The following is a 21,291-nucleotide window of genomic DNA, read 5'->3' on the forward strand; positions in this document are numbered from 1 at the left end:
CTAACGCTTCCTTCTGGCTTTGAATTAAAATGTGAGTAAATACTACGGAACAAGACGAATCACTCAACTGTGGTTATAAATAATAACCTTGGAAGTACTCTACAGGAGAAAGGACTATGAGTTAAGAATTACTATATGACAGGGAATATGAAGTGTTTGCTTTAGAAACAACTGCTATAAAACAAAAACCAACTTTTCACTGTGTAGACAATCAAACACAAAATTTAATTTTAAGAAGTCTAATAAAACATCCTATATTGGAATTGTCTTCCAGTTTTCAGCCTTTCTAGAATAAGCACAAATATAAATAATCTCTTAATATATAAATTCTAATAAAAATATTTATTCCAGAAATGCATTTTAATATTCCAAAGTTAACTTTATAAATAAACAATTGATGGCTATTAATGCTGTTTTCATTCTTAGTATAGCAGTATTATCATAGTGATACATTAAATACATTTATTTACCACAGTTCCAACTCTGCAATCCATTTTGTCTTACTCCAATGTCCCACTGTCACATTTATTTTTAAATGCAAAGAAAAAAACTAAAAGGAATGAAGAATTTTTACTAATGTTTGGCATAACACTATCGATAGTGTTTAAAATTAGAAACAAGCCTCACTTTGAAAATTGGTTGAAATCCCCATTTTTTTCTGTTCAATTTAATTTCCATGAATTGACATCTGTAAACTAATAATTCCAAATTTTTTTACTTATATTTCTTTTTTTTTTTACAGTAATTAGCAAATATACATAGGAAAAAGTACACATTAAATATCACTTACTTTGGCAATACCAGAACCTGTACAACAAAAATGCAGAAGAATATAAGACACGCACAAGTCACATAATACTTGAATGCAGGCAGAGTAGTTGCTCGATACTAGAAGAAAATAAAAGCAAATGTTAAAAACACAATTGCCAAAGCAGATAAAATAGCATCCAACTGAATTTTCAGCTTAAAGATGCACCTATGTATAGGCAGTTTTTAACAACAGTAAATTTCCTGTTCTTCAGTGACTACACATCCATTCACAGAGGGCTAGGGATTATAAGACATAGTATTAATATTTTGCTTATTGAAGAACAGTCATGTCAAATGGTTTTGCCTTGTTCCTCCACTGAACAGTTTATCCCAAACTCATTGTCAAACATTTAATTAACAAAAATTTCCCCTCCCCCAAAAAAAGAAGCCCCACCAAAAAGAAGAAGTTAAAGCATAAGTTAAAATATTTTTAGGAATGGCCAAGCATTCTTCAAAGATTCCAAAATTCTTTTGTGATTAATTCCTCAAACTGATTTTCAATTATTGATAAATACTGAATGGGCTGAAACAGCTACAAAAAATGCAATATTAATTTAGACAGGAAACTTCTGAGCACAAAAAGTAGCAATGTGTAAGCTGCGCTACAGAGCATAGCTAGGAAGCACACTAATATTTACTGAACCTATATTATTACTTCAATTAAAATATTTTATGTCTTTGTTAAAAGGTCTCATATGTCCACTATTAACGTTATGTTACTACTAAATACTTGATATTCTTAGGAGAGAGTCAATTTGATCTGTTTTGTCATGAGAAAAATTTATTTATCTCTAATTAGTCTGTCTAGAGACATGAGAATTAAGCAATGAAATATTTATCAGAGTTGCTCTGCTATTTGAGATAGATATATCTAGGTTGAAACCAATTAAATACTCAAAGGGAAATTATCTGAGTAGCTATTGAAGTTACTTACCCTATCCTAGTTTTCTGGGTTTTTTTTCCAAATGATAAAAGTTCAAGATTTTATTATTAAAAAAAACCAAAAAAAACCCCAAAGATTATTTTCACAAAGTGCTGGAGATACAAACTTCAGAAAATGGAAAGTGCATGAGCTGTGCCTTCCAACTGCAAGCACACAGCTGTGTCTCTGTGCTTAATGCCAAGTTCTGCCTATGAAACCAGTGCACCAAACTTTACATGAATATGTAGAAACTCACTTTGGCAACACACAGCTTTTTTTACTTTTGAATTGTATGACGAATTAAAAGCAATTTTTATCACTTGTCTAACTGAATTACAAGGCACAAATATGTCTTTGCTTGGTGGGTACCTTGCAGCTAGTTCTGCTCTTCCACCTGTTGAATATGTTTGTAGTGGTCCTGTTCAACAATTTTGAACCTTGAGCTGCTACTAAAATTTCACAGAATTCCAATCTACTTTTAAATTTGTTTCAGTGTTTCACATTTCTCCAGGCATTTCCTAATGAAGGCAGGCTACTCACTCCTTAGGTTAAAAATTATTTTGCTTTATTATCTTTCTGTACTTTCAGGTCCCATAGGGCCAGAAAAGCTTCTGTTTAAATCAAAAGCAGACTTCTTACTAAGTTCTTTAAAGCCAAGACTGGACTCGTGAGTCATTAAAAGGCAACGAAATATTAAAAAGCTGGATCAAAAAATGACAATTAGCTCTTTGCCATTCCACAGCATTCTACATATAGATATTGGACTTCTACTGGAAGCATTGACTCAGCCAAATAACTTAGCTCACAAATTTTCTCCCAAGTCATTGTCCAAAGTACACATAATGATGTATTTCTCTTAAGTTCTCTTTCAGAATTCATTGGTTAGTAACAACCACATTAAAATCTCATGTGCTGCTAGGCACAGCTTTGATCCAGTCAGTGATTCCCCCAAACACTAAGGATGAGACCACACCTTCTCTCTTAGGAAGTCTTCAAAACAGGCTCAAGGAGCCTTGAAACCTTTTCCACCCTAATGCATCGCCAAGCAACACATGCCATTGTCAGATGGCCGTAACAACTATTCTGCTGAACTGTGAAAGAATCTGAAAATCATTTTGGATGGTTTGAACTGAAAAATATCTACAAAAATAACTAAGTATGTATTTAACCACCACAGGGTCCACAGAGGATACTTGCTGGACAGTGTGAGCGCAGCATGGTAATACTTCCTCTAGCCCCTTCTCATCAAATTCACCAATTTACACAGCTAGTTGTGGTCCAACCCACCTCTTACTTCCCCAAAGGAAAGCATAGCTGTTCAGCCATCAGCTGCCATCAGCTGCTCGTGAGAAAGCAGAAAGAGGCAACTCCCCAGTCTTCCTGCTGAAGCTGTGTCAGTGTGTAGAAACACACTCAAGGTCCACAGGGCCATAAAACAATGAAAAGGCCTGACTTATTGAACTTACTGAAAATAACTTACTTCTTTTTCCAGAGTCTTATTATAGAAAAGAAGTGATATCCTTTGAATGTCTTCAGATTTAAGCCACTGCCTAGAAAAGAGAAGGAACATTATCACTAATATAGGAAGAAAGTCTTGTCTTTTTCTATTACTGAAATGCAGCAAAATAAGAAAATAAGTTGGAATTAAGCAAGTTCACGTGTATTGCAGTGTATATGGTGAATTTCACTGACAGTAAAAATGGAGACTGAAAATCCCCTCTCCTTTTTGGCTTCTATTGCTAAAGTACACATGAAAAAAAAGCTCAGATGAACTATTGTTTTTCTGTTGATCATGCCTAAGGAGAACAGATGGAGAGATTTATATAATGGAATTCTAACGGTGATATTCCACTCATGTCCAAAATACTGTAGTATATCCAGTGGACTGAAGAGGACCTGAGACAAAACAGGCCTTGACAAGGTACCTTTAGGAAGGGCACTATTACAATATGCAGGAGTGGTGGGTAGGTAAGTTGCACTTCACAAACTCCTAGTGCAAATGAAAATATAACAAAAATTATTAAAAGAGGTGGGGGGGATTTAATCTTTGAACTGTTATGTTCTCTTGACCACAGCCCTATTTAGATTTAGATCTTTTTGCTGATTATAAAACCTTCTTCCCTGCTTTAACATGAGAAAAAGCATAAATACTTGCATTTAAATGACAAACCTATTTTAAACTAAGTGAATCATGACAAAAGTTTGACATAACTTTTACAAAATGAGATGTTCTAATATGGAAGTCTACATTTATTTTAACAGACACTCAAAAAGATATAGAATATTTAAATGTCAAGAGGGTTTGGCTGCTTGTAAATCAAGGGCACAACACAAATTTGAAAACAAAAAATTAATTATACAGATTAGTTCTGTGGACACGCAGTACTTGATCTTGAACAATAATAGCAGGGACTGAGATTTTTTTCCAACATTTCCAGCAATAACTTTAAATTAGGCTCTAAACTAGTAGTGCAGCTAATGCCTTCTAAATAAAAGGGAATGTCTCAACTGACAGTCTGTAATGCAAATAAGTAGCAGCAGTTAACCACAGTGGAACATATCCTAAATTAAAGTCCTGGAGAACAAGAGTGGACAGAGTGGAGTGTAAGCTATTAGCTTTAATTTGTGAAATGGAAAATATTTGTTTCCTTGCCTGGGAGACTGTCCCTGTTCCTGTGCAACCAGTTGCATTAAAAAAAGGGTCTGTAAACATATTCAGTTCTCGGAATGCTTAATTCAAAAATATATTTCCCTTTTTGCTCTGCAATGGCTCCCATCTGTGTGTGATCACAGTCAGGTTTCTGAGAAGAAAGAGAACTGGAAGGCTGGTGTACATATAGCACGATTTTGTTTGGGTTCAGCTGTAATCTACTGGAGAAAACATTCAGTTTGCAGAATATTTTTGATAGACTGTGAAAATGAAAGGTTTTTTCCATTTAGTTACAAAAATTAAACAAGAAGTAACCCTCTTCCCCAAATAGTTAACAAATTTCCTGTTTTTCCTTATGGTATCTGACAGGTGGATTGATTTAATTACCATCAGCACACTGCTAAAAAGTTCTCTCTGCAGATCTACTCCCAAGGGCTCAATTTGGTTACACACTTGATCGCATGTGAAGTCAGGAGTGCCATTTAGAGCACGTGCTGCCTCACACTCCATATTACAAGCTCACGTTTTCAGAAGCTTTTAGTTCTTAAAAGTTCATAAAAAAAATTGTACTGGTTTTACGGAGCAGACACTGAGAGGTCTGAGATGAGGGAAACAAATGAAGTGGAGACTGAGTACAGAAGAGGGAGCACAAAGTCACACACCTTTGGCACAGACATAAGGGCTAAAAATTATGCCTTCAGCCCGGCTCCCTGATGAGTCTGAAAATTGCCAAAGTATTTGCAAGTACACGAGGACATGTCTCTTGGGAAACTAGGTACCAAAGTTTGGCTTAAATTCTTTTGCAGTTCCAGGAACAACACAGACAGACATCTGAATTCTGCCTGTAGCCCCAGAGGGGTGTGGTTTCATAGGGCTTGTACTGGTTGACAATGTACAGCAAGAAATTATGCACAGAACATAGCAGCACTGTCACGTAAAGGAAAAAAGAGCAAAAATAGTGTGTCCCTTTAGCACAGCAACCTCATCACCGAGGAACAAGTGGCTTTACTTTAGCCCCCTCTGTAGGTACATATTTAGCTAGCAGATGGCCATCCCTCCATCTCATGTCCTACAGGACACCAAGGCTTGAGATGGCTTAGCTAGGGCTGCTCGTCCCCAGCCTGTGCAGGACAAGCACTTGAAACCAGGAGAGCTTTGTACAAGATACAGGGAAAAGAAACCCATGGAGAAAGTGTGATGTTACACCCTAATGGCTAAGGCACAGAAGCTCTTTGTTCTTCACTCATTCTTGTAATAATGTTTTTTAAATTTTCTTCATTTAGTCATAGACCTATTTGCCATATAATCCAAATGTTACACTTAAAAACATTTAGAAATGCCAGTTTTCTCATAGACTTTCTTAAAACTTTCTCTTTGAGTCACAAACCCTTTTGTTTAGCTTCACAACCACTAGTTCATTCTAGCTAATAATGTTATTTTCATTCGGATGAAAAATTGAGGCACAAAAATATGCACAATAATAAAGAAGACAAAAATGTGATTGGTTTTGTGTCCTAAATGTAGAAAATATTTTATTTATCTCTTTTGTATGCTTAGCCTTCACAGGTTGAAATATTATTGAATTACCTTGATGTTTGAGGAATCATCACTTTTCATAACTTATACGTGAGTATTAATCAATTGAATCATAGCTTTTAAGAGATTCATTCAGCAAATCAATACAGAGCTAGGTAGAGAATCTCATTTTGGAAGGTGACATTCAGACTTTCTGATATATAAGATAATTTCTTATATTTCTGCAGTTTCCCATGTAATTCACAAAATGCAATGAAACATTTTCACAAACTTTTTAAATCCCCAAGTTTCTCTGAATTTTATGTACTAATTAGATAAGACAGGGATTGCCTAAGATAAAAAAGCATACAGCAGGGTCACACCAATATTTTAATGCATTTATACAGATGCTTTACTTTTGACAACAAAACATCATTTTTGAAATCCTTTTATCAGAGCAAGTATACCTAAAGAGACAAAAAACCTGCCAAAAGTTATATAGCTGTTTTAGGCAAGTCTAGAATAATCACATGATCTACCTATCACATCACCTACCTTATTACACTGTGCTCACTCTGTGACCTATAAGTATCAGCACTCTTCTAAAATTACTGAAAAAAAAATCCTAAATCCATTTTCCTAAAGTACCATTTAACAGGACTAAAAGATAAAAAAAACCCAAAATGTGACATATGAACATTTAATAATTAGGTGTAATACTCAGCTGATTAAGATTCTGAGTAACAGAAGTGGGGGGGGAAACATAATTCATCACAGTTATTGTCCGCATTTTTGAATGGCAAGTCCCTTATTTCATCAGAGAAATATAAGAAGCTTGAGCACTTATTTTGGGCTGGGATTAATGTCCTTCTAACCTTATCTATTCACCAGGAAACAGAAAACATCATACTGCCTCCAGCTCTTCCTAGGACACAGAAAAAAATACATGGCAGGTTGTCTTGCCCAGCAATTCCAACATGCCATCAAAATTAGACTTCTGTAAGAAACCAACCAACTAACTGAGAGACATTAAACTATGGTATTAGGGAAAGTTTCTAATCCTGAGGAATTGTTTCTGTGACAATTAGGAAGCATCAATTTTCACATCAGAATGATGTGAAAATCATTCTGAGCCAGTCATTTCGTGTGTCTTACTTCTCTGCCCCCAGGTAAAATAAATCTGTAGTATCACATCCATGAGTCTACAGACAAACAGTTAGAGAGCAGACTCCCTCTGCTAGGAAGATCAAGAAAAGTCAATACTTTTGTCACACCATGATTCACAGGCACTGTCTTATCTCATACAGTAGAAAATGTTACTTTACAGCCTATCTTCAAAATGTGCAGGGCTTCCTACGTCAGTATTAGTAACACCTTTACTGTTTTCAGACTTGGTGTGCATGTGGGAGCAAAAAATATTAAACACTGCCCTCTGTTGCAGATTTATGTCAAAGTTGGAATGGACAAAGACAACAAAGGATAGAGGTTAAAGCCATACTTTTGGGCATTGATTCCATCAATGGCTTGAATCATCCTCTCATTCAGTTCTTCCTCAAATCTTCTTTTTTGTGATTTTGTTCTGAAATGAAAAATGTGGGAAGTTATGTCAAAAAAACAGCTATCATAAACTTGTAAGTCTATAATCAGTTTTTAACATTTATACTGCAGTAACAACTGTAGGCATCAGGCACAATGACCCTCATAATAAGCTCTTAAAAAACATCATAAGCCACAGTCTCGCTCACAAATACACACACACTCACAAATCTAGAGCTTAGCTATTAGGGTTATTATTTCATTAATAACCAAGAGAGCTCAAGAAATTCTGGTCTAAGGAAAGTCTTCCACAGTGTTATGAATTCATGAAAAATAATGGGAATATGCTCAAATTCATAAAGCATTCCTGTTTCTTGCAGGTTTCTTTTCTTAAAAAACCTTGTCAGAATTGTATGATGAGCACAATGTCTTAGTGCACTGAGGCGTAATAGGTATCCCCTAGCAAAATCCTGCTAAGTCTTCTTTTCTTGGAAGTACTTTACTATTTATAATAAGAAAACTAAGCAATGACTGAAATTAGTTTCAAGTATACATAATATTACTCTGTTTATGAACCTTGTAACTCATCTGCAATAAAAAAAGCTTCTTTACATTTGACTGGACTCAGCATGAAACCACCAGAGGATCATCACAATGGTTTTACCTTTGCAAACATAAATTGCTGCAATCATCAATCCTTTCAGTAGCTGTGCTTTCCTTGAAAATGACATATCTCAAATATTGACAGGTGATGTCTGTATTTGAAAACTTAAATCCTCTGCTAACTTAAAACCAGTGTTTTCTAAGAAGTCATTAGTTGGATCTAAAATTTGACTCTTTCCCCACCAAAATATTCTTAACCTACAAATTGAACCCAGTCAAACATGAATTTTCCTCAACATCAAGTTTTTGGGTTACTTCTCTAACACTGATAACCTGTTGCAAGTTTCAAATTAATACAGCATTTGTACTAGGGGACCTATAGAAACTTTAAAAAACACAAATCATTTCATGCTTATTCAATGCTAGTGAATTTAGGTAAGCTAAATGAGCTAAAACTCATTTTTCACAGAAATCAATCATAGAAACAACCTAGGAAAAATGCACAGACAGATGAGGAGACATTGTCCAACCACAGTTATCCTCCTGGCAGATCCTTAACAACATAAGACTATTGTGTAACGCATAAAAGCTAAGACTTTCACAAACAGAAGCCTACAGTCAGGCTTCAAACCCTACATTTGCATATTCTAATAAAATACTGATTTTCAAAGTGCTTATGATCACTGCAGCTCTATCCTGTGAGAATGATTAATTAGTTTATCTAGCGTCCTACTTACATTTCTCACTATGTCTCACTATGGACATTCCACACCAGTAATGGAAGAAATTCCTTCCATGATATGATATCAAGACACATTTTTTGTGTGTTCTGAATCTATTCTGGAGTGGTGTTTAGAAACACAAAAGCAAGAACACTTCAGAACTACATTATTTCCAAATGCCACAGTCCAATGGTCTTTCACTGACTCATAGAAAGTCTTTGGACATACTGTCCAAATATAAATGTGAAGTTTTTGAAATAGACTCTTTTTGTTAATATCATTCATGTTCAGTCAAAACTTGTTCACCTTCTGGAACTTAGCAATATTTTAGATAATTGCTAACAGAGACAATAACAATTCAAATTTTAGGAAGTTCATTTAAATGACTTTACAGTAGTTATGATATCACCATCTTGTCTTAGTCATCAAGGTACCAAGCAACACCATGAAAACTTAAAGCTATTGTGATCTTGCAAACGTTTTGTGTAGCAGGAGCACTATAAAAGACCACAAAATACCTTCTGAATATCTACTACTGCAAACATACTAAAGGCTTTAAAATAATAAACCAAAATACAAATACAAAGCAATTAAACAAATATACAAAATGTGTCTTTTAGTACCTATTATTAGCTGTTGTAAGAAAATTAACAGCCCTTTCCATCTTCTCTTTTCTTACCCCTCTCTGGGCTTCCTCGCAGTTTTCCTGTATATAATTTTGTTCCAACTGGTAGAGTACCTGCTTTGTAGTAGGTCACCAACATACCAACTCAGAATAAAGCTATTTGTTACCAGGAAGTGAATTTGCAATTCATAAATAACATGTCTGCAAAATCTGTTTCCATAGCCCTTCTTTATGTAAGAGGTATCAGCACTTACATAAAAAATAGTCTGTGTGAGCAATGGCCTTCAGTATTTGAAAGCAAACCAATGTATATTTATTTATATAGACTTTCTATGAATAAGCAATTTTTAAGATTGATTTACCTTTCTCTGCAACGCTGAAAATGATATTGCCCCATGGGAACATCCTAAAAACCAAACAAACAAACAAAAAGACCCCTATTAATTACAATAAACTTTAATAATATTAAGTTGCTTTTAAAACAGTGTTGAAAACAGGGTCAAGTAAGGAGAAAAGTTTCCAGTGTAAATATTTTTAGCATTCGATAAAAACTGTCTAAAAGAAAAATCTAGCTAGAAGTGAAGATGGAGTGACCTGGTATAAAACTCATCTATCAGGATAAACACAGGATAAACTAATACAACAGTCTGAATCCAAGAGTGTTTGCTTTACCACAAAGACTTCAAGGCCACCACTGTTTGGATGTAGCCCAAACTCTTGCCAGCTTCAGCAAAAACCAGTTTTAAATGTTTTCGGAAAAAACAGACCTGAGTGTCCAAATACAGACAATGGTCATTATTTTTTAATTAATAGCAACAGCAGCCATCACAGTCACATTTATTTTGTGATTAATAGTGATGGCTGGATACTTCCTGTAATGAACCTGTCACAATCCACATTCTGATGCACTATATTTATTATAAACAAGAATATGTCTCACCAGTACAGGAAGGAAACTGAATACCAATGTTGAAAACTATCTGAATTTACCTTCACGCATTCTCTTTTAAGAAGTAGAAGATAATGCAATGTGCAAGCTGTAGATTGTCAGTATCTTACTGACAGCAGTACAACAGTGTTAGTAAAATTAAAAAGAAATCTGTTCAGTGTAAAAGGTGCAACATTGAAATACAGTACTCTAAAACTCAGGCCTTCAACCACAGCCAATGTAGGTGCAACTTCAAAAGGTCGTTGTTACAGTAAGTATGGATTTGGTTCCTGGGGTACTCTGAATAAAGTCCATTCAAAGTATCACAGGGATTATTTTAACTTCACAGCCTTTGCTCCAGGTTTGGCCGTTTTCCAAATGGAGAATGTAGCTAAGCACTCAATAAATCTCTAGGAATTTCTCCCTATTAAAGGATTTCCTTCCTAAAGGTGTTGAATTCTGGCTTTATGTTCAAAATATCTTTCCACAAGACAAAGAGCGGCACTGCACATGCTGTGACTTGGGGTGGGCCTGAGCTCAGAGGGTCAAATTTTGTGCTTTAGTAAGTATGCCAGACTCCTCTTAATTCAGAGATGCACTTACAGGAAGACATGGCTTCTTAGAACCTAACCCAAAACTGGAAAAGCTTCCAGCAAATTCACTGCATTTATGCCCTGTACAACTACATGCATCTTCTTCCAGCAGAAATAACCAGGTATTCAGCAGTGAGCAGCTTTTTCCTTTCAAATATTGCTATATTGTACGAAATGACATAAGTAGGCCCCTACTGTTGTGCTTATCTTGCCATTTTCAGTGGTCATGCTGTCCCTGTGGTGCAAGTGTGCAAATGGCTTGGCTGCTCCCCAGGATTCCAGGTACCGGGTCATGCGGACGGAAGCTCTCATTTTGGCTCCATCCAGAGTATGCCGAGGCCGAATGTGGTGCTGAGGGCTTCGCTTCTCTCCCTGGTTGACAGAGGACAAAAGGTGATGTCAGCCTTTGTGTTCACGACCTTTTGAAGCAGCAGTGCATCATCTAGCACCACAGATCTCTTTGATAAGGGATTTATAAATGGAGAGATGCTAAGAACCTGCAATTCTTAATGATATTGCTGGGAAACACCAGAGACTTATTTCTGAAGAACGGGAAACATTTGCACTGCAAACATGATATATTTGTAGGCATCAGTAACAGTCCTGATCAATATCTTATTGTAGTGAATTATTCAATAAAGAGATTAGTGGTCCTGCTCAAAAACAAGTATGACTGGCCACAAAATAAAAGTACTACTAACCTTAGGATTGATTACAAAGTAAGTCTTAACATTATGCTCTTTCAGATATGGGTCCCTCACATCTCCGTCCCCATCTTCCACTTTGTAAGCTCCATTCAAATGTGCCAAGGTGACTGAGGTGATGTGAACACGACTGAAATAATATTTTAAAAGAAGGACAAAGTCACAGATACTGATCAAAAGCATAATTTAAACCTGATCAACCTTTTTTGCTTGCTTTTGGATACACCTTTTATTTGCTGCTCACTTCTTTTGCAGTCTCTCTAATCTAAATTTTAAAAATTCTAATGGGCATAAATCGAAAGGTTTCCATCCAGAAAAAAAATGCTCCTTAAATCAGAGGAAATACTGAGTGCCCCAGTTTTGGTTGTGGTTTTTTTTTTTTTTTCCCTCAAGACAGCACCTAAGAATTAGTTCAGGCATCTCCATGAAGGCTGATGGCTTAAGACACGTTGCCTATGCATTTTTCCATGACTGAAAAATCCACGTGTCCGAAGGTTAACGGAGAAGACTCTTACCCTGGGACTCCCCCAGCTTCCATGTGATTGGCCAGGGTAACATCATGGGACCACACATCGTACTGCCACTTCTGCAGCCCAATAACGCCGCAGAGCACGTTCCCGGAGTGCACTCCTACGCGCATGTTAATGTCCACTCCAGTCGCATCTCTCACTTTCCTGCGATTGAGAATAAAGTCTTTGTTAATATACATTGTAGGCCCTTGGCTTTCTTTTAATTTACTAGTCAAATTATGTGGATGGCACACCCCTGGATGTGCTCAAGGCCAGGTTGGATAGGGCTCAGTGCAACCTGCTCTAGTGGCAGGGGAGTTGGAACTAGATGGTCTTTAGGGACCATTCCAATCCAAAACATCCTATCATTCGATGGTTCTATGAAAGTAGCAGTAACACCAGTAATAACATTTACCTCTTCTTAGCATTGCCTCCATTCTTTTAATGCTATGATTATATATTATCTTTCCTATTATCTGTATTTGCAACAATTTGTAGAAATATTAATTTTCAAGTCTATGTCTGAAATTCCTTCTTTTATATTCATCTGAAATTATTTGGGAGGGCTGCAATGAATAGTGGAAATGTTTAGTCTCATGGTAGAATCTAGGGACTGGTTTTGTTCTACATGCTGCTTTTGGAGGTCTGGAGCTGCTGTTATGCACCCTTCCATCTAAAGACCCCAATGTTTACATTGAAGACCTTCTCTTATTTGTCATATCTGAGAAGAAGGAAGAAAACCACAGCACCTCAGGATATTCCACAGGCTGGGGCTTGTACACTCTTTCGGGATATGGGCTCAGTGCCATTCAGGCTGTGGAGAACACAGACTCAACAACCTTCCACATGCTTAGTGAGTGCTGCACCCTCTAGAACATTATACAGTGAATGAAAAGCTACCCTCACTGTCCAGACCACATCTAAACCTTTCCAGTCACAGAGTTAAGCATCTGTTCACCCCATCCCTAATCTCAGAAGAGCCTTACACTTAAGATAGGCAATTATCTTTGCAGAAGCAGTTCTTCTGAATCACTGATGAGCGACTGAGGTCAAACAACCAGAACATTTCCAGACATATGTCACATGGGTACCTAACCACATTTGTAAAGAGTAATAAAACTCATTCAGATATCTACAGGCTTAGACAGTTCTAAGAAATGGGAAGATTATAACTTAACCAGATTTATGTATTTAAACCCCAATTGATGTGGACCCAAAACTAGCCAGTAATAAGGAACGTGCACACACACCTGGAGAAATTCAGGGTGTTAATGGAAGAAACAACCACAGAAAAAGGAAACCAAATGGCTCCTGTATACAAGTTGGGTGCATAGTTCTAGCAACATCTTCAATCTCAGTGATAAGAATCATCAGTTTTCTACCTTCTGAATTATTGAATTAATGTGACAGTTTTCTCTTTTTTTTTTTGAAAGGGAACATATACTGCAATAGGCCTAATTTGATATGGTAAATCCTGCATTTAAGCAGTAATTCTCAAGTGTTTTTTTTCCTAGGAAATGAAAGTAACAGGACCACGACTGAAAGTATTTTAATTCCATCTGTCTCTCTCAAGTGTTTATTAGTATTTCTTTTCACATTGCCATTTTACACTGCTCTTGTGTAGCTGACACACTTGAAAATGAACTGCCTGTAAATGGTCTTTGTAAGCAGTTTGCAAATCACAAACACCACTTTGCCTAGCATGACACAAGCCTAGCACTTTGGAAAAAAGTGTTTTAAAATACTGGTCAAAATGGAAGTGGAACATTTATCCCCTAAGAGTGCTTGTCAAAAGACCACCCTTCCATATTCTGTGGAATAAAGCAAGAGCAAGCGGAATAAAGTCTGCTTTATAACAAGCTCTCAGAATTTAAGCAGAGGAGCAAGCAACAGGACTGCATCTCTTCTGTCTCACAAATTAAAGAAACCACAGGAGACATTAAATTAGCAGTGTAACTCCAGACCAAATTAGGGCTTACCACTTCTTCTCTCCTGATCTCCTTGAACAATTGCCATGACAATGCAGACACTGAATGCATTCAAGAATGTAGGCTATCACATCTCCAGAGGACGTTTGCATTACCTACAGAAGCATATGTGAAACTTCCCACCTTTATTTCATTTTCTGCTCACCCTGTCTCTTTGGTTTCCTTCAGCACAGCCCAGTGCCCAGCCTGGCTGGGCAGTCAAAATACCCATCAAGACTGTATTTTTCCTATTGCAGTGTGGAATTTGAGTTTGAAAGCATTCTGCATTTTTCAGAGGCATGGTTAGCTTGCAGGTAATTGTAGCAACTTTACTCCATACAAGCAAGCGTTCAGGTCATTAGGAAAGCATCTATACACTTTACCTGAGCTATATTCATCTATAATTCTGGACCAAGGTATCTAAGACTCACCTAGCCCTTTCTTACACACTTTAACACATTGAGCCTTAGGCATTTAATTCCCTGCAAATTTCCAGCTTTAACAGCATAGTTTCCTTTTGGATCAGACCTGCAGGAATTAAATCATACCTAAAAGAATTCTTTTATTTTGTATCTAGCATTCAAAATGGTATAACCATCTTATATCCAACAGTTTCTTTCACTTTCCTCTGAAATGGAATTTGTTTCATGCTATCAAATCAAAGGAAGTCTTTGAGAATGTGTGACTGAGAAACATGCAAATAAGGAAGTCACCAGACAGACAAGGGGGTAGAGTTGGAGCTGAATGGAAACAACACATATATTCACACACAAAAATATTTTGCCTCAAGAGATAAGCTCTGTCCTTGAAGCACCCAGTTAAGGTGGCCAGCTCTCAGCATCACAGGCAGCACTGGCATTTATGGCTTGATAAAGTGAGCATCCCACTCCTGGGCAAACAGGCTGCAGACTATAAGAAACATTGGATTTGTTCCAACATAAAGCAGAGAAGCAAAGCAATTAATCAATGGGACTACAATCCAAGTTTTCATGGGAACAATCCATAGCATAGGAAAGTTGAATTGCTCAAAATGGAGCTACACAACATTAGGTAAGAAGACTGAATAAGACTTTGTAGTACAGATCACCTGGAAATTTGGCAGAATTCTTTCTTTTTTGCTTCAAAGAGAACTGGAACTGAAACTATATTCAGGTGGTAAAATCTATATAGAACTCCTAATATAAACAGCAAATGACTTTATTTCAGTAGCTTACACAGAGGGGGCAGTTTGCACCTCAGTGACTGAATATAACAATAATTTCTATCTGACAAAAAAGATATTTCAGATAGAGCAAGTCAAACATATTGAGTGACACATTGCCAATAGCAATAGTATTACTACTTCTCATTTTACAGGGCACAGAAGTATGTCAGGAGATGCTTCCATACAAGGATGCAGCAATCACACGACAAAATATGGAGCTGGTTAATAATCAGCAATTTTCATTCACCTGCAGGCTGCGACACTTGACATAATACTTTGAAAGGATTTGAAAACACAGGGTACAGATTCCTCACTCCTTCTGTAAGCAGGGTGTGGTAATCAGGCATCTGTCTATGGGAGCATTGTGGTTTCTGACTACAGTTATAAAGTCAGATCAGAATATGCTTTACAAGTAACATATAATTTTCTAGTCTATAAGGCTGCTCTTACCAAGAACCTGATTGTACAGCATTTAACAATGAACCTACTTGATAGCAGCCTGAGCAGAAAGCTATTTAGGAGAAGATTGGAAGTTCTGAAGTGTGAGGAACTGACAGATTGCTCTCTGAGCTCAAGTAAAACATTGCTTTATGAAGTGTGATATACTTTGGTTCTTTGTGAAGGGCACTTTATGGCTCAAGTTTAGGGCTGTTTTTCCACCACCCTGTAACCTCCTATATTTTTTTCCTCTTAAGTAACAAAGCAACAGGTTGATCAGAAACTCTATGCAAATACTTTTAACTCACTTTTCTCACACATCACACAGATGTTTTGAAATGCAAGCCAGAAAGCTCTCATTTTTACTCAAAGGCTGGGGAAAAAATCGTGACATTTTTAAGCCAACAAACATGGAGAGCCAGAACTTTGGGACTGACACCCTTTTACCAACTGCTCTACAGAAGGGATGGTAATTTTACTTCCTAGTAAAACTAATATGCTAAAAAAGCAAATGGCTTAATTGTGATATTAAGTGAAAAAGAGAAAGCATCAAGTGAAAGCAACTGAAATGCAACCAAATCTGTAGACTTTTATCTTGCTTGGCAAGGAGAAATTCTCCCAAGTACCATTTAAAAATTAGATTTCTTTGTTCACTTTGTAAGATACAACCATTTTTGGATGAAGAAACAACATTTTAGAGAATGCAGCAACCAGATTCCTGTACTGAGGTTAGTTTTACAAAAGATTGCTAAGGCAAGGAGATCAAAACACTAGTTTCCAAAAATACTACACCTTTTCCATGAACACATAAAAGGGAAGAGAACCAAATTTACTTTAGTCAACCTACCCATACAGTGATTATCCTGGATTGAGTTAGAAGACCAGATAATGAGAATCCAAATCCCTTTTGTGACTATAATGACACACATTTAAGGATTAGAGGAATAATTTTGTATGGCTACTTCATTAGTCATTAAAATCAACACAATTCAACATTATCGATTTCATGATCTGGTGCACACCACACATATACCTCACAAGGATGGGCCAATTTCTCACTTTGCTAAATGGACAGTGGTTAATGTGATCTAGACAAAAACATAAAAATTGGAACTTAAATTTACAGAAGAGCACACCAAGTTTTAAAGTCAAAGTCCAGCTTATTAGAAAAAATAAATCACACAAAGGATTCCCAGATATCCAGACCTCTACATGATACACACTTCTGCCAAGTGTAGCTCACATATATATACTATAATTTTACTATAATTTTAGTGAAAGACTGGTTTTAAAGTTTTGGTTTTTTTTTTTTTAAGTTTAGTACTTACTTAATGGCTTCACACATGTCCAGTCCCATTTTCACACAATTCTTGGCATGATTTTGAAGAGATATAGGTAGTCCAGAAACACAGTAATAGCAGTCACCTAAGATCTTAATTCTCATACATTCATTTTCCTGGAGGAAAAAAAAGGAAATTGAAGACAGTGACTTTCAATTTGAAATACATAAATGAAGTGTTACTGTTGCAAAGACTGCCTTAAATGACATTAGGAAAGTCCTTCTACTAAAGCTTGTTTCAATAGAGAAAGGCTTGCTACAACAGAAACGCTGAGAGAGTTTTGTATGGTTGATCCCTCCACCAGTTATGGTCCTTAATGGACAAAAGCAGGAAGTAATTTCACTGCAAAACATGTTCACATCTGAGAATAAAGAGCTGAGCTAAACTATCATGTCCTCAATCTAAATAAAGCCTTTTTGTTTGAAATATGAAATCAAAAGATGTAATCTTCCTCATTTATGTCTATGAAGATATACTATGGAATGCTTCCAGAAGCTAGCAATCAGAATAGTATTTCTATACTTTATATTCTAAGGCCATGTAAAGATTTTTATTTTTTAAAAACTGAAATTTAATTTTAATTTAATTTAATTTTTAAAATACTTGACAATAGTTTTTCAACAAATAAGAACACAGGAAATTTTTATCTGTTCTGAGGTTTCTGATTTTACCTTTATACATGAAGTTTGACTTAATTTTTATAAAAATGACACCTAAATAAGCAGAATAAAAAATTCTAATTGTATTTGATTCTTTTCTTGAGTAATAAAGAGCCTGTGGTCAGTAATTAAAATTGATTCAATCAATATTGTGTCTCTTCTCCTTCAGTATCATAAATTATTTTTTTGAGACCAGAAAACTGACTAACACTTTTCTATCTTGAGTTTCTTAATCTTGATATTGCAAAAAATCTATTTAAAGAAGTGTTCATCTGCCATTAAGCCTTATTGGGCTCTATGAGCTATCCCTATTGGTCCTATTAGAGAGCTATCTTGGGTTTCACAGACTGTCACTCTGGCAGAAATGCACTGTTGCACTCAGACCAGAGCCAGATCGTTTTCTTCACACGTTTCAAATCCAATCTTCCTGCCAAAGTCTCAGAAATGCTGCACGAAGACCCCAAGAGGAAAAAAAAACCTCACCATTTTCAAGATGTCTTTCTTATTCAAACTAACAGCAGCAGCCCATAGCAACCCACCTTGGCAATCTGATCAAACTTGCCAAAGAGCTCGTTTAACATGTGCACCAGCTCCCCTGGCGAGCAGTCACTGGCCAGGCGAGTGAATCCCACGATATCAGCGTACAAGATGCTGCAACAGAAAGGAACAGAATTTTGGTCACAGCTTCCTTCTGCAGCACTCAGATCCATCGACCTGGACTGAGCAAAACCTGAAAGCAAGTGCCCTGGACTTCACAAGGATATGCCCACACCCAAAGCAGCCACTACTAAATGCAGAGCAATAAATATAACTACATCTCTAGGTAAACATATATTTACCTTTATGGGTGTTGTGTTCATAGGTAATATATACCTCTATGTACCTTTATGGGTATTACCTCTACAGGTATAACATTTATAGGCATACCTATATTTATAGGTATTTATAAATATTCTATACCTCTATCTGTTACGGGGTTGAAAAAATAGAAATATTTTTTTAAAGTCACAAATCATCAGTATAATAGCAATATGATAGTTTATAATATAATAGTTTCAAAGAGTATTTGTGTTCACAAGAGAACATGAGCTTCCCGAAAGTCCTGCAACATTTTTAATAAATCAGTTTCTAAGAATATAATTCAAACCAACTTTTCCAATAAAATTAAAAAAAAGCCAAGAAAACAAACAAAAAAACCCCAAACAAAAACAGGAAAAAGAACCATGTTAAAAAGAAAGAATCACAGGATGAAAGTGATTTATTTTTCCAGCTACTAGAAATTTTTAAATAATAAATAATCAGATCTGTCAGCAGAATATTTTGTCTCAGGTACTGTGTAGAATACATATGTGATACAGCTGCCTCTGTTTACATGATACAAATCCTGAGAAATTGTTCCAATTAAGAAAATTGCAAAATCTGAATCATACCACTGACATGAATTACAAATTTGACTAGCATACACAGAAACAGGATTTGGTACTTCAATCTGAAAAATCAAGACATTATGAAAAACAGCCTATTATTGTGTGGCTTTTTCTCAACAACTCCTTCATAGTAACACCTTTGTGGCTCTTCTAGAATGGAGCGTTATCAGCATTCGACCAACTTAAGGGGTGCTACATATTAAGTTGCTGAAAAGCATGTTTAAAAAAATATTTTCTTAATTCCTCCCTTAACTCTTTCATTTTTTTTTTCCTAAATGTTGTTGATACATTTTATTACAGTACAATACCTTACATTGGTGTGCCTTTTGACATACAAATTGTGGAAGTTGTTGGTGTTTTCCAGCTGGCCTGCCTTTGGACCTTGTAACCTCTGAATGATCTCTGCTTTCATTTCCATGGCAATGTGAGCAGGCAGTAAAGAAAGTAGAAGACGCTCCTAAAATTCAAAATGAAATCCACAGTTTTTTTTAAGGAGAATAAATTCAGTATGGCATCAATACTGTGCAAGGCACACCTATTGTCAATACCACAGAACATTTTGATGAGGCCTTGCACTCAGGCCTGGTAGGAACTCCAAAGTTAATCAGCATCTTGAGGAGTCTGACAGAGACATACACACATTTCCAAGGAATACCTGCCTTCTTCAAGGTTCTGTGTATATTAGAAAAAGCTTAAGATAAGCTTAACATTTGATGATGTTATCTACAGGAATCTATTCAATATCTGAGTAGGATGCAGCAAACAAAACAAGAGTCACAAGGCCAGTCCAGGAGACATTCACGGAAATGCAGTCTCATTCAAGCAGAAATAAGCAACATCTTTCTTTTTTTCTTTCATGCATTTTAAATGCTCTGCCATAATTTTAGCAGTTAGACTGAAAATAAAATACACAGAATATGCTGAAAATGCTGAACTTATGCAAAGCATTTTGATAGGTACTCTCTCCTTTAATATGGCATTTGACAATTTCTTTTCTAATTAACCTAAATGCATATGGAATACTAAAAAAATCCAAACCCTACATATTTTTCCTCATCATTTGGTATTAGGGTCTTCCTCTTCATTTGATATTATGGTCTTCCTCTTCTAAAGCTCTCTGACACTTCCATTTTGACCATTTCACCTGTGACAGCTTTAGACTGATTTCCTGATTCACTGGTAATCAGGTCAACAAGAACTCTGCAAAAAAAAAAAAATCCTTCTTGCTTTATCATATTCCATCTTGAAACTGAACAAGAATTTCCCATTTTCTGACAGGCAGACAGGAGAGACTCCATCTGGCTAAGGATGAAAACCAGAAGCCTGAACCAGTGAAGAGGGGGAAGGCATCTGAAAAAGCCCCTAACAGAGTCAGAGAGAGAAACAGCTACACCAGAAAAGATGCTGACCTCAAAATGTGCATGATTCTCAGGTGCTACTCAGAATGATGCATGCTCTTTGGTTAACAAGAGTATTTTCGCAGACTTAGCAGTTCTGTTCATGAAGGTACCAGAAGAAGGGTAGCCATTAATCCAATCCTCTGCCTAGTATAATTATTCCTGTTCAGGTCTGATGACCTTGAGTAGAGCAAGGCAATAACGGGGCTATAAACTCTTCTGATACTTGCAGCAACCTTGGCTATCTGTCTCTGTCAAAGATAGTGACAAATTCACATTCCTCATAGCATATGTGCACTTTTAAGCATAGCATTCAGTAACACGAGGCCCTGTGAAACTGATCCTGCATGCACATATTTGGCAAAAAACTTCTATTGCAGTGAATCAAGACAGAATCTTGCTTTGCTGCTAATTAATATTGAACTAATAATTTATTTCTTAAATGCAAGATTAATTTAGTATGTTTAAGCATTTTAGCAAGTCCACATCCAAGAGACCGGGGTATTTTCATTGCTTTTGTTCACTGGCAGTGTTTCACTTCCACTGCTCCTTGGTGGAGGTATTTTGCTAACTTGTGAATAATATCTGTACAACCAATCAATTTTTTCCATAATGAAAACCTGCTCTTCCAGGTTGCTCTTTATCTAACAGTACAGGATTGTTCAGACTTGTTAACAACTGTAATTACAGAGTTAATGGAGAGGTGAGTGCTCTTAGCTACAATTTTACATCACTATACTCC

The 21,291-nt window shown here is 36.3% G+C and overlaps 1 protein-coding gene across 2 annotated transcripts in view; it reads right to left on the reverse strand.

The window, feature by feature from the left end:
• ADCY2 (adenylate cyclase 2) overlaps positions 1 to 21,291 on the reverse strand; it is a 203,609-nt gene that overhangs the window by 52,534 nt on the left and 129,784 nt on the right. For both annotated transcript variants that reach the window (XM_053936042.1, XM_053936034.1), the window contains 10 exons: positions 19,461 to 19,609; positions 18,265 to 18,376; positions 17,055 to 17,182; positions 12,124 to 12,282; positions 11,606 to 11,738; positions 11,100 to 11,276; positions 9,746 to 9,789; positions 7,396 to 7,476; positions 3,213 to 3,282; positions 791 to 888 (listed from right to left, as the gene is read on the reverse strand). In XM_053936042.1, the coding sequence (XP_053792017.1) occupies positions 791 to 888; positions 3,213 to 3,282; positions 7,396 to 7,476; positions 9,746 to 9,789; positions 11,100 to 11,276; positions 11,606 to 11,738; positions 12,124 to 12,282; positions 17,055 to 17,182; positions 18,265 to 18,376; positions 19,461 to 19,609 (1,151 nt within the window). The remainder of the gene's footprint in view (positions 1 to 790; positions 889 to 3,212; positions 3,283 to 7,395; positions 7,477 to 9,745; positions 9,790 to 11,099; positions 11,277 to 11,605; positions 11,739 to 12,123; positions 12,283 to 17,054; positions 17,183 to 18,264; positions 18,377 to 19,460; positions 19,610 to 21,291) is intronic.

Source organism: Vidua chalybeata, chromosome 1, assembly GCF_026979565.1.
Source record: "Vidua chalybeata isolate OUT-0048 chromosome 1, bVidCha1 merged haplotype, whole genome shotgun sequence".
NCBI lineage: Eukaryota > Metazoa > Chordata > Aves > Passeriformes > Viduidae > Vidua > Vidua chalybeata.